The sequence below is a fragment of the Rhododendron vialii genome, chromosome 1a (genome assembly GCF_030253575.1).
Source record: "Rhododendron vialii isolate Sample 1 chromosome 1a, ASM3025357v1".
In the NCBI taxonomy this organism is placed as follows: domain Eukaryota; kingdom Viridiplantae; phylum Streptophyta; class Magnoliopsida; order Ericales; family Ericaceae; genus Rhododendron; species Rhododendron vialii.
Window position 1 is genome coordinate 36,767,501 of NC_080557.1, and position 14,239 is coordinate 36,781,739.

The 14,239-nt window shown below is 38.6% G+C and overlaps 2 protein-coding genes across 6 annotated transcripts in view; both read left to right on the top strand.

Annotated features, from left to right (window-relative positions):
• Positions 1 to 2,221, top strand: part of LOC131333382 (copper-transporting ATPase HMA4-like) — a 9,091-nt gene extending 6,870 nt beyond the window's left edge. The window contains exons 8-9 of the mRNA XM_058367870.1: positions 487 to 972; positions 1,595 to 2,221. Coding sequence (XP_058223853.1) covers positions 487 to 972; positions 1,595 to 1,984 — 876 coding nt within the window. The 3' untranslated portion in view covers positions 1,985 to 2,221. The remainder of the gene's footprint in view (positions 1 to 486; positions 973 to 1,594) is intronic.
• Positions 2,222 to 5,339: 3,118 nt separating this feature from the next.
• On the top strand, positions 5,340 to 10,070 carry LOC131333414 (ADP,ATP carrier protein, mitochondrial-like). Of its 5 annotated transcripts, none has more exons than XM_058367922.1 (4): positions 5,340 to 5,685; positions 7,342 to 7,844; positions 7,976 to 8,347; positions 9,513 to 10,070. In XM_058367922.1, the coding sequence occupies exons 1-4, from the start codon at positions 5,505 to 5,507 to the stop codon at positions 9,807 to 9,809; spliced, it is 1,353 nt and encodes a 450-aa protein (XP_058223905.1). In that variant the 5' UTR covers positions 5,340 to 5,504; the 3' UTR covers positions 9,810 to 10,070. The 5 variants fall into 5 exon arrangements, with proteins under 5 accessions (XP_058223905.1, XP_058223935.1, XP_058223928.1 ...); XM_058367952.1 differs by having other exon boundaries at positions 5,467 to 5,897; XM_058367945.1 differs by lacking the exon at positions 5,340 to 5,685 and adding an exon at positions 5,690 to 5,766.
• The last annotated feature ends 4,169 nt before the right edge of the window (positions 10,071 to 14,239 follow it).

Sequence of the window (14,239 nt, forward strand, 5' to 3'; positions counted from 1 at the left end):
AGGCACGTAGATGTACGACATGGATTTTGGTGCTAGTTAAGAAGGTGTGGAATAGGAGTAAGAAACCAAATAAATACGTAAATATTGATGGTCTAGGATTGAGAAATGCATACATGAAAAGGAACCCTATTGTGATAATTTGGTGAATTTAGGTGATTCATGACAAGTAAAGCTACGGTTTATCACATTTGGATACCAGTAGGCATGAGTATTGGTTATTGGTTAATATCAGACTCCATTCTCTAAGAAGTTATATGATGACTTGTTAGTATGTCAAATCTGTAAGAAGTGGTCCGGAAGTTAACGGGCTTGACAGCTTCCAGAATCACGTGAATCATGAATTGTGAGTGAACCATGCTTCATAAGATGAACATCGATCCTGTCCAAAAATAGATTCACCCACAGACTTACAATGGTCTAAGAAGGAGCCAATCATGAAAGTAAACATGCATGTGAACTTACAAATTTTTCCACACCCATTTTTAGGTTAACAGTGAGCACCCTATGGCGAAAGCTGTGTTAGAGCATGCGAAGAAGCTACGTCAGAAGCATGGGTCACCACCTGAACATGTCCCTGACGTGGTGGACTTTGAGGTGCACCCAGGAGCTGGGGTGGGTGGAAAAGTTGGAGACAGGAGAGTGTTGGTTGGGAACAAGAGGCTCATGAGGTCTTTCAATGTCCCTATTGGTCCTGAGATTGAGAACCGCATCTCAGAAACTGAGCAACTAGCTCGTACTTGTGTTCTGGTTGCCATTGATGGGAGAGTTGCTGGAGCTTTTGCTGTGACTGATCCAGTGAAGCCAGAGGCTGAACGCGTTGTATCTTACCTCCATTCCATGGGCATCTCAAGCATCATGGTGACTGGTGATAATTGGGCCACAGCCACGGCAATTGCGAAGCAGGTTGGGATACAGAAAGTGTTTGCTGAGACGGATCCATTGGGAAAAGCCGATAAAATAAAAGATTTGCAGGTACGCTCATTTTCCATATTGCATAGCCAAGTCTGGGTATCAACATGAGCCAATTACTAGAATCTAGGTGACCAAATCATTGCAAAATAGTTGCACATCACTAAACCGAAGGCAAAAGAAAGAAGGAAAGGGTGGTAATGTAATTACTGTTTGACCCTAGGACTTGGAATAGCCCGTCGCCTTGCCAATTCAAATGGTGTTAATTAAATTGACTCGTTTGTTTGGAATAGTTATTGCTTTTTACTAGAGGATTCCAATTCTTCTTGTTTGTGATTGCCATGAAGCACCCGGTTAGATTGTGCCATTTTGTGTTATCAAATGTGATTTGATTTACACAGAATGGACCTGCCAATTTTGTTGCTTTCCATTAAAATTTACTCCAATGATGAGCTGAAATACATAAATTCGCATTCATCATAGACGGTCATCGTTTGCATAAGCCATCCTCAAAATAGAAAGCCGAATTAACAATGGGATTTGAATATTATGGCACTGACACGAACACATAATTGATGAGGTAGTTATCTTGTCTGTTAGTGCAGGAGAAAGAAAATTCAATGTAACTTGAGGAAAAGACCGGTTTTTTATTATTATTTACCATTTGAACAAACCTTTATGGCAGTCGAAAGGCGCGACAGTGGCAATGGTGGGAGATGGAATCAACGACTCACCGGCCTTAGTTGCAGCTGATGTCGGCATGGCAATTGGTGCAGGCACTGATGTAGCCATAGAAGCAGCTGATATAGTCCTCATCAAGAACAACCTTGAAGATGTGATCACAGCCATAGATCTGTCCCGAAAGACAATATACCGAATCCAACTCAACTATGTATGGGCCCTCGGGTACAACATCCTTGGCATGCCCATTGCTGCTGGGATTTTGTTCCCTTTTACGGGTATTCGGCTACCCCCTTGGCTTGCTGGTGCTTGCATGGCTGCTTCATCAATTAGTGTGGTTTGTTCTTCACTCCTTTTGCAGTTTTACAAGAAGCCTTTGCATTCTGGGGGTTAATGTTCATTATTTGACACAAGTTGATCGTCTGGTTTTGGCATTGTTTAGTTTGAAGACATTGTTATGGGAAACGGGGATGGTGCTGCGCCGGGGGTGTACAGCACTGTGCTGTGCACCATCCGAGCCAATTGTTATGTAACAAGAAATTTCTAGCATAATTACAGAATATCAAATTGCTGTTTGAAGATTCCGCCGGTTGAACATATTGCAATTACTGGAAACACATGCGTTTCGCAATTATGGAGATGTTAAATTTAAGTGTAAAGTTAATTTGGCAACTCCATGCTTGAAGGATATGCCAAATCGTTGCTTCCTTTAATTGTTAAGAAATTTTATGAACTTGATGCAAGAAAATGGTTTTTTGAAAAATATCAGTGAACTGAAAGAAGATGGGAGATGATTGTGGCACTCCAAATATTGATAACCACATTTTTGTCTTTTAATGTTCAAAACACATACTCGTATTTTGAACACTAAAAGATAAAGTTTGGAGTGTGATTATCAAAAAGTAAAGTGTCATTACCAATTAAAAAATATGCATTCTTTTTGTATGTGTTCACTTGACAATAAATAAATAAATAAATAAATAAATAAATAAATAATTCTAAGCAAGTAGTTTAACTATCTTAACAGTTGATTAAAAAAATTAGTAGTAGTATTTTATTGGCAGTATCTATAACTTGTGGCCGGAGAAGTTTTGAGAAAATATTTGATCCTAATAAAATGTTAAAAGAGCTGAGTCCTACATATTGAGCTGTTTTAAAAAAAAAAAAAAAACCAATACTTTGGATATGATTATAAGTTTTCAATCTTTTCGAGTGGCAGAATGGACTTTGGCAAGACTCTTATTTTTTAAGTATTTATTTTTTACTTTATTAGACAAGTTATTCTCTCACAATATATCATATTTAATTCAAAAAAATAAGTACTCTTATTTAAAAAATAAGTACTTATTTTAGTTAGTTTTTTTTTTATCCACTACTTATTTTATTAAAAGAGAGAAATTTTTACACGAACCCTCCGTGAAAACAAGTTCTGCAGCCAGCAATGAATAAGTGACACCTCATACAAAATACATCCCCACCAAACACCCACATACACCCTCCCTCACCTGATCCTCTCTCTCTTCCCCATTTCCTCATCTCAGCCCATGACAGACGACGGTACACCGCCGCCACCCCTCCCCCAGCAACCACCGCGTATTTGATGTGAGGAAGATGTACAGTTGCCTTCTGGAGAAGTACGGCTCTCGGAACAACGGTGCTCATCAACACCACGATTCTTACACCCAGCCCACCGACCGCAACATCCCTCGAGTCCTCTTCAATCTACAGCGGTAGCACTCGTCTCCTTGCCGAGACCGGCGAAGACGACTACACAGGTGACCAGTTCATTGCTCGTCGGCACCTATCCTCAAGAAATCCCCAATTTCAGATCAAACCCGACAAAACGTACTCAAATCCTCCATCTTGGACTGCCGAAATTTAAAATTAGGTCATGTAAATGGAGCTTGTTACAGAGCTAAAACTTCCATTGTATTTTAGACTCCACCACAGGTCTTCTCTAACTTCAAAATCAGACCTCACACTCATCTTCTCCTCCCATTTTCCCTTGCTTTTGAATCTTTTGTTTCTGAGAACGAATCATTTTTTAAAATGATTAATCGAACCCAGTTTGTGGAAGAAACAAATTTATGTTGGCAGTTATGATGGGGAAGAGGGAGGTCCGAGAGGAGGTGGTGGCTGGTGGCGGTGCTCCACCGTGGGCTAAGATGAGGAAACCATTTGGGGGGAGAGAGAGAGGGGATGGGATCAGATGGTGTGTGTGCTTATGTGAGGGTTTAATGAGAATGTATTTTGTATGATGTGTCATTTGTTCATTGGTGGGTGGAAAATTTGTTTTTTACTGTGGGTCCATGTAAAAATTTATCTCTTATTAAAATAAATAATACTTATTTTAGTTAGTACCAATAAAAAAAAAAGAAAATTTAGCATTTGATTACCCGGTGAAACTTGGGCAGGTTGGCCCAAGGAAAGAGAACACGAATGCCGGCTTCCCAATTTGTAGAACTAGAACGGAGGAGGAAACTTCCACGAACTTAACACAGTCGTACCCACTTTTTCATCTTTCCTCCGTCAAACTTAAACAAACCACATTCCCAACGGCTTGCGTTCGCGCTCACGAACGCTTCTGGTGAATTTTAATTATTTATAATCTCGTTATTGAAATATGCTTATTCGCTCGCATACGCGCTCGCACTCGCACTTCTACACGTGCATTATGCGATTTAGGTCCACACATCTCTCTAACACCAATTCCCATCTCCCATTTTTCTGAGAGATTATTCACAGTCATTGGAGCACCGCCACGGTGCCACATACTGCGCTAAATTCTTTTTCAACACATTGGATGAGGCCTACATTTCTCTTGGGACCGTAACTCAAATGTGTGGTGAAGAACGACCGTATTGAATAATTTTTCCTTCGAAATTTTTTTTCTCCCATTTCTCCATATACGGTCCCACCGCATAACATATCTTGGACCAATCAACGGCCCAAAACCACCACGTAATCTGGACATTCTTCAACCCAATATCCCGCAACACCCCCTAACATTCCTCCCACACAGTCCACTCGTTCATATTTCGTCTGCCACCATTCCATTCGCCCCGTCCAACGCCACTCTTGCCTTCGTATCCAAGGCGAACATGTCGCGGAAACAAACGATCGAACCAAGAACACAAACACATACATACAAATACAAAGATTTACGTAATTTTTTAAATTGGGTACGTCCACCGGAGGAGATAGCCGAATTTCTATTACAGAGGAGGAGGAGTATTATAAAATCACTCGAACTCGTACTTACTCACAAACTGATATAAATGCATATATATGCTGCGCTCAAACAAAAAAAAAAAAAAAACTCTCATTCTGTTTTTGACATAGCCTCGTAGGAGGAGCTCGGCTCCCTCCCGAAGGAGGAGCCCTCACACTGCTCTACACTCTCAACGTTGCCTCACTCTCCCCTCTGGTCTCTCACTAAGAGCATCTCCAATCCAATATTCTATTTGAGAGTATCCAAATACTCTTTTTTATTCATAAAGTGATTTTAGAGGAAATCACTATTCCTATTTACTCCAACCACAAACCCTCTATTTTTCCCTCTAAAATCACTTTACGAAAAAAAAAAATTTTTTTATACTCTCATAAGGATATGGTTGATATAAAAATTTAGTAAGAAAAACTTACAAGGACAAAAATGTCTTTTAAAAAGATGAATAGTGTTATGGAGATGATCCTCTATTTTCTCTCACCCTCTAAATATAGAGGATCAAAATCCAATACTCTCAAATGGAAGAGTGTTGAGAGGATGGATTGGAATGTTTTGATACTCTCAAATAGAGATATAGAGTATGGGTAGGAGATGCTCCAAGAGAGATGCATGTATCTCACCCAAGAGAGATACAAAATCATGGAGCAAAGCTCCCAATTTATAGGCTGTGCAAACTTCACTGTTCATGGCCATGCGAGGATCATTCAATGGAAAACCCACGCCTGGGAACAGGAAAGTGCATGAGGAGATTTTTCCAAATCTTGCCAATCGTCAACAACACATGGCAGATCTTTCCTTTTGTCAACAAAGGCTGCCAATCTTTGACCAAGGAGAGGATTTGAGCCACATATTCCAACAGAACGCAGGTACTCTTTCTCTCTCTCTCTCTCTCTCTCTCTCTCTCTTTCAGATTCTACGCCTCGATTCTCGTTCGAACCTCAGTTTGGGTAATCGATCAGGTCCTTTTCTGATTGTATAGTTTTTTGTCGCAAAATTCTCTTTGAATTTTGGAATTGTTTTGTATTAGTCCACTTCCACAGTTTCAGATCTCTGCATTGTTTTTAATTATCGTAGATCGGTACTACGTATATCTCGTTATAATTTTTCATTCTCTCTTCGTTATACGCATCTCGTCCCGTCTTTTTACTTATTTGCATACCCATTTTTGATTTTTTAGAGCGTTTGACCTCTCAAATAATTGATTATAATTTTTAATTCATAATATTTTTAATATACAATATTTGATAAATTTCAATTAGTTTTATTATATAAAATTTTCAAAATCATAAAAAATATTTTAAAATGTAAGATATAAGTATATTTTTGAAAAACACATATTTCGACAATTGGACAAACAAATTGGGGCGGAGGGAGTAAATCGGAGGAGCTTATACTTTTATGTAAATCAGCAGTTGTTATAGTACTGGTTCTGAATCTGATTTTGATCAGGTTGATTTTTTTGCATCTGTTGAAATACTGGTGGGATCGTTCTTTTGTGCGAGGTCAAATTTAAGCTATCATCATCGATCATGGATCTGGCTGTATTTTGGTCTGAAAATGCTACTATATGTCATCTGGTTTTCGCCCCCGTTTTGTATCGCGGTGTGTTGTAATAATGATTGGTTTTTGTTTTTTTGCTATGGAATGATAATTATGGAAATGGTGGAGTTTATTAAAATATGGTATTGACAGTCCACTGGGCTGTTAATAAGCAAATAAAAAGACGAAAACACATACACTTCAACGCACTTTTTACACTTTTCAATACGTTTTCATACACTTTTCACGCATTTCAATTTGTACACTTTTTATACCTTAATGGCTGGGCTGTCTTTAGCATTTTCCTTTCGATATCCTGTCTCGTAATTGTTGATACAAGCTGACAAAAAAGCAGTGGTATATAGCATCCTCATCGGGGTTTTGTATTTCGGTCTGTTTATTCATCTGATCTTATCATCCATTTGTTTGTGATAGCATCCAAGAAGGAAAGTGATATTTAAAAAATGCGATGGTAGGACTAGACATTGCTGGTTTCAGCCTTACCTGTCTTCCTCTTGTGCTTTTTTTAGTCTTTTTTCACTTGTTCGGTATTTGTCTTCTTAGGGTAATTTATCACTTCTCCGTAGAATCTGTAACGACGACTTGGTGATTGATGGATCAAGCCTTGTTGTATAGTTTATGCATCTTTTCTTTATGTGGGTAATTCCTTTTTAAACTTTATCTATTTGCTAGATTTCTGGACAACACTCATGATTGATGATGACTATGTCATAGTGTTACTTTCTTACTGCTCGTATGCTCTCCAATAATCTTGCAAGCCATTACGATATTTCTTCTACTTCTTAGGTTGTGTGATCTTAGGTCATCTGCGTAGTTTGTTTACTTTCTATTTGACCTGACAGAGCGTCTGGAGTACAAATCCTAAAATAGCTGTAGGGCTTTAGGCTCTAAATTTGCCTATTAGATGCTTAATGCTTGAATTAACCCTATTGTTGAACTCTGCATTGTTTCTTATGTTGTAGGCCTAATGGCTGATCAGCACCAGCACCCAACCGTCATTCAGAAGGTAGCTGGCCAGCTACATCTCAGTTCTAGTGCTCAAGCGCGCTACGGGGCCTATCAGAACCCTGCTCTTTCCCAGAGACGGTTTTCGTATGGGAATTACTCTTGTGCAGCATTGCAATATCCGACAACGCAAACATGCCGAGCTACCCATGATCTATCATTTGTTGCTACCAATGCCTCACCTGTGTTTGTCCAAGCTCCCTCAGAGAAAGGACTTGCAGGCTTCGCCATTGATTTTCTTATGGGTGGAGTTTCAGCTGCTGTGTCTAAAACTGCTGCTGCTCCTATTGAGCGTGTCAAGCTTTTGATCCAAAACCAGGGTGAGATGATGAAGTCTGGTCGGCTTTCAGAACCCTACAAGGGAATTGGAGAGTGTTTCTCGCGGACGATTAAGGACGAAGGGTTTGCATCATTGTGGAGAGGGAACGCAACTAATGTCATCCGTTATTTCCCCACTCAGGTTGGGTATTCTTTTCCTCTTTTCCAGGGCTGGATATTGCATATTTGCGTATGACGCAAACGTGGAACATGCTTATGTAGTGTTTTACTGAGCTGTATTGCATTCTCATTGCGGACTGAATTCTTCTGCAGGCCTTCAACTTTGCCTTCAAGGATTACTTTAAGAAGCTTTTCAACTTCAAGAAAGACCGCGATGGCTACTGGAAATGGTTTGCTGGTAACCTGGCATCTGGTAGTGCCGCTGGTGCTTCTTCCCTACTCTTTGTCTATTCCCTGGATTTTGCTCGAACTCGTCTTACTAGTGATGCCAAGGCTGCAAAGAAGGGAGGAGAGAGGCAGTTCAATGGCTTGGTTGATGTCTACAGGAAGATCATACAATCAGATGGTATTGCCGGTCTTTACCGTGGATTCAACATTTCATGTGCTGGCATCATTGTATACCGTGGTTTGTACTTTGGACTGTACGACTCTTTGAAGCCAGTAGTCCTTACCGGGAAATTGCAGGTTAGTAGATTATAGTGTGGTTTTGCCTTTTTTTATGTGCTTTTTCTCTAAATGAAATGGAGTTGATGTCAGTTCTTGTTATCTGGTCAATGCATGGTTCTAGCAAAAGGTTTTACTGTGTCCACCACTGACAGATCTATGTAGAGTGAGTTTCCGATCTTCTAGAGTTTTAATTATTGTGTACCCCTTAAACTTGAGTCTTTGAGAACCCATCGTTTTAAATTTTTTGTCTATTTATAGCAATAAGTTGAAATATGTTCTTTATTACTTAGAAACTTCACTCCAGAAAGGACTTAGCCGTTAAAGGTCGAAAAAAATGTTCCTCTATTGATCTCGAGATTTACATACACTATGCTCCCTTTGTTTGACAGGACTAGTAGTGAGGTGATTAATCACATCCGACTAACAGTGACTCACTATTTGTCTTAGAATTAGAAGACCCATGCGCGCATTCCTTTTCCATGGGAAAGGGATTGGATTAGGAAGAGACACACGGGGTCCACCTTGTAAGGGATTTATACCCTATTCCCATGGCTAAACAGACAAGTACCCTGAGCTGGGACTAGATTTGGGATAAACCCCTACACAGGGATTAGTATACCCGGACTATCTAAGTCATTAATTAGACAGCCTATTTGCACCATATGGTTTGTTTACCATTATTATATGACGAAACTAATATGAACCATGATAAAAAGCATGCTATTGTGCAATATTTTGTGCTTGCAGCTTAGGACCACCAATCGTTTATCTGTTTATGATTCTATTGTCGATAGCTTGATACAAGAGTAGTGTCTCCAAAATTGGAAGACTGACAAAACCATGCACAAAATGTGCATAACTACATATACGTATAGCATTAGTTTTATATTATTAAGCATTGTTTACTTGGAATTATCTAATATTTCATATATATGCTGTCTGAATACTCTTTCTGCATTTCCTTTTGCTGATGGAAAAATCTGTCGTTGATATTGAAAGTGATACTCTTTCTGCATTTCCTTTATTGAATAAGAATTATTTTATATTGTCCAATTTGAAAAAAACTTTCAGTATTGAAAGTGATGTGATTAATTGATCACTTTATACAGATATATCTGGAACTTCGTATACTGCTTTTGGTGACTCACATGTCAATACCCGTTTTGATTTGACATGATTTCAGGATAGTTTCTTTGCTAGCTTTGCTCTTGGTTGGGTCGTCACGAATGGTGCTGGTCTCGCTTCATATCCATTGGATACGGTTCGCAGGAGGATGATGATGACCTCTGGTGAAGCCGTGAAATACAAGAGCTCATTTGATGCCTTCTCTCAAATCCTAAAGAACGAGGGTCCCAAATCCTTGTTCAAGGGCGCTGGTGCTAATATCCTCCGTGCAGTTGCCGGTGCTGGTGTGCTTGCTGGTTACGACAAGCTTCAGCTGATTGTGTTTGGAAAGAAGTACGGTTCTGGCGGTGGTTAAGTACACATCAGTGACCATTTACTTGCCCTTTCTAGCCATATAGACTGATGCTGATGAAATTTTTTTTGCAGTCAGTTTAAGAACCATTTCGGGCCAACTTTTATGCATTTGAATAACGAAATCTAGAGGGATTACCTCCCAAACTGTCTTATCATTAGAAATATTCTTTGTTCCTGTGATTCTTGGTAATTGGAGAGTTTATTTTTCCCGGCTGGATATGAATAATTTTGCAAGTGAAGGAGTATAGTCATCATTTTATAATTCTTCAACAGTATATTTTCGTGATGCCCTTGGGGACTTGGTGGCTGCGTTTTTGGCGTTAATGTGTCCTTATCCATGTTAATGCTGCTGAAATATGGAAGCATTGTGCTTCTGCACGCCTGTTTTCAAGTTATATGGCCAACTGGAGAGGATTCATGCTTTATATTCATCAACACGATTTCGGTCGTATTTGTTCATCCCCTGCTTCTTTAGCATCCCTTGATAAAATTTTGGCAATTGGTTATGAGCTTTTTTTCTAGTTCTTCGTTTTGTTTACGGGTTAATTTGAAGTCGAACATTCTCATTTTAAGAAACTACTGGGCGGGATTGTAATGCTTGCGTATTGCTACCGACAAATACTGAGAAATTTTGTGTCTCAGGGCCGGACGAAATGAAAAGAAAGATAGAACATATACGGGATGGTTCTATCACATACTTTCGAGTTTCAATTAGTTTCTCAGTACCAGTAGTCGCAATTGCTTGCGCAAAGCTCATTGCGTGGACTACAAAATACCTTAATTTTATTGGAAATGCATGTTCTGGAATAAAGTGGTTAACACAATCACAAATTAATGTGGAGGTCAGACGCGATCTAACTTTGTATGATTACGAATGACTTGCATCAACGACTAACGCATTTTCCGAAGATGTCCGGTGTGTTTATTCCTCCAGGATTTTGGCATGCGATGAAGTAACAAAGTAGACTCGTTTAAGACTGTTTGTTTACTATCTCTTCCAAATTAAGTTTGATATGATTGGGATCGATGCTTAATATGTAAAGGTTTGTTTGCACAAGTTAGGTTGTGATCTGCTCTATTTGGTGGTGTGTTTTTCCTTCTGGGGCCAACTTGTCTTTTTGGCTCCATCTCTTCGTTTACTTTGACTACTACGTTTCAAGTTGATTGTGGTATGATTATTATTCATTAAAAATGCTAGAAGATAAGATGGAGAGGGTGATGATTTTAGGTCACATTTGAACGCGCGAACTTTGTGCTGACCTTTTTTTTTTTTTTTTTTTTGGACAAAAGGGAGAAGAGTTTTATTATTTTAATTTGAAGGGCGAAAACCGCCCATACATCAGTGATCAGACTATGCGGAGTACCGTGAAGGCAAAATAGAAGTCCGCGTCCCGGACATACCATAAGACTGGACCTTTTTAGCACAAAAATGAGCAGCCTCTGGACATAACTGTGTTTGGAATTGTTAGATGCACATGGATCCACGCACATCTGACGGTTCCAGACGTAGTTGTGTTTTAAAATTTTGTGTCTAGACTTTTTGATTTGTAAGCTAAAATGCAGTGTTTTATCTTTTCTAAACAAATATATGTTAACAGAAGTTTGGAGACAATATAAAGACACCTAAATTGTTTTTCAAAAATGTTGTAACAGGAATGGGAGAAATTGTTTTTTTTGGGGGGCAAGTAAAGGCGCGCTAGCTAAAATTAAACATGAGATCTCAAGATTTATGGTTTTTTGATTGTCTCAAGATTTATGGTTGGTTTTACAAAAAAGAAAAAGAAAAAGACATTTCGTTTTTAATTCGCAAGATCGGCTTTGATCTTTCTGATTTACTATGCGCGAGAGAGCTATAATTTCCTTTGTTTCTTATCTTCTGATTTCTTTCTCACCAAATGTGCTCTCTCCAAAAAAAAGAGAGACAAAACTTGACTCAAATAAGAATATATAATTAAAAAAAAAGGAGCATAAAATCTACAAAAGAAATAAAATAACCGAAGGAAAAACCAATAAAACTCAAATAAAATAAAGCACATCTTAACCATTGACAAAAGAAGGGATCACTGAGTTGTTTAGGTTTCTCCACTAAAATGGAATTCCATCAATGTCATTTTCTTACGGGTAATTCAAAATGACAAAGACCCATGTTTAATTATTTACTAGTAATTACTTATCTCTTATTCCGTTGAGTATATTTATTTATAAAACTATCAATACCACGTGCATGGAGAGAACCAAAGTACTCACACCAACCATAACGTTTTACCCAGATCAGAATTCCCTAAAAACTAGTCACTCAAATCATCAATTTTTATTTTATTTTTTAACCAGATATCCGGACCCGTCTGCGTGTATCTTGACTAGTTTGGTCCTGAAGTTAACGAGAGAGCAAAACCCCTTCAGTAGCCCCCAAGTTTGGAATGTTTGGCCTCCGCAGCATTCGAACATGTGACTCCATAAGAGGTCAATCACTTATTTGCTTTCTCATGCCTACCAGGCCGAACCCACCTCTTAAAGGTTAATTATCAACTAAGTCACTCAATTATTGCGAAATCATTGAATAGATTATTGTAATTGTTTTGTATAGTAGTATAAAAATATGGGAAGTGAAATTATTTCCAGCAGGGCGCCGGTGGTTTAAATATTAGTGGCTTGTTCAGAAATTATTTGAGTCCATATATGTCAACTATGCTTCTAACGATATATCTAGTTTAGGGATGTCAAGTGGACAGATTTAGGCCAAATTGGATAGTTGTAAGTGGGCTGGGTTTTCAACGGGTTATTAACCCATTTAAAACCCATTAGTTATGAACCAAATTACTCATATCCGGCTCGACCCATTTAATTAAAATAAAATCCAACCCGCCCATTAACCCAATTACATATTAAAATTTTAAAATGACTAAAATACCCATGGAACTAAAATGACCATATTACCCCTATACATTTAAATGACTAAAATATCCATGTCCACTACAATTACCATATTATCCCTATATACTAAAATGACGAACAGATAACTCTGAAACGGAGGAGTTGGTGTTAACCTCCTGGCTCAGAGATTAGGATTCTACCTATGTTGTTGTTTTCATTTACTGCTGGAACTATGTTTGTGAACATTTAATTTTAATGTATAGAACTCATTCTCAACACCACAACAGGCAAACAATAATTAATTTCTTAGGTTAAATTAATCATTTTTATGGTAGTTGTTGTTTTTCTGGTAGTATTTGCCATTTTTTAAGTTTTTTATTTATTTATTTATCATGATTTGTAAATTTTACATAATCGCGCACACGTCCAAAGAGTTTTTGGACGATCAGGATTGAAAACCAATTTTGACCGGTCAATTCCAACCATTGATTGCGCGAATGAACAGGCAAGATTGTGCAAAGCCGCGTGAAGAACTTATTCACGACTACTCCGTTATTAAATTTCTGTCATCCGATATTACACCTCTATTAGTTGAGCACTCTTGTCGCTACATATAGTTTTTTTTTATCAACACGCTACATACCCAAATTATATCGGTTTAATTATATACTGTATTCCATAAGATTCCCTTCACTTCTTCTTTTTCCCGACTTACGAAACTTTCTATTAATACTGGAAACAGCAGTAAAAAAGCATTGCAAATTGATCTTGTACGCATTTGTTAGCATTACAAACCTGTCTTTCTAATATTTTTTTGTCGGGTTATGTTTGTGAAAACTTTATATCCATCTCAAAACCAATTGGCAATGAGCAGAGAGGTCCCAGATGTTATTAAATGATTACCCATTTTACTCCCAAGCAATGTGGGATTCATTTCCTTAACATCCCCTCTCACGTGCAGCCGCGTTTGAGGTCTGATCACCCATTTCACTCCCAAGCAATGTGGGATTCATTTCCTTAACATCCCCTTCACGTGCAGCCGCGTTTGAGGTCTGTCACGTGTGGCCACTTTTGGGTCCTATCATCGTGCAGTCTTTTTGCTGGTCTGTCATCGTGGGGCGTTTGAAGTCTGTCACGTGTGGCCACTTTTGGGTCTTATCATCGTGCAGCCTTTTTGCTGGTCTGTCATCATGGGGTGTGGATTGTTAATTTTTAAAATGTGGGGTGGAATGGGCTCCGCTCAGATACCATGAGGAAACTTTATATTCATCTCAAAACCAATTGGCAATGAGTGGAAAGGTCCCAGATGTTATTAAGTGATCACCCATTCCACTCCCAAGTAATGTGGGATTCATTTCCTATACCATATGAAAATTTACAGAATTGATACAAGAATCAAGAAATCAAGAATACAACTCAAGTCTGAAAATATTCTCTCTCTCCCAATTTATTTTCCACCGAATGAATTACATCAAGGCCCTAATATGAGTATATAAGCCCCCTCACTAACTGCCAGCTGTGCCACTACTTGTCCCAACAGAATTTCAACAGAAAGTG

Excerpts from the sequence above, each read along its gene's own strand:
- LOC131333414 (XM_058367922.1), top strand. The coding sequence starts at position 5,505 with ATGGCCATGCGAGGATCATTCAATGGAAAACCCACGCCTGGGAACAGG. Across the intron at positions 5,686-7,341 it reads CATATTCCAACAGAACGCAG|GCCTAATGGCTGATCAGCAC; the intron begins GTACTCTTTCTC and ends CTTATGTTGTAG. Across the intron at positions 7,845-7,975 it reads TCCGTTATTTCCCCACTCAG|GCCTTCAACTTTGCCTTCAA; the intron begins GTTGGGTATTCT and ends ATTCTTCTGCAG.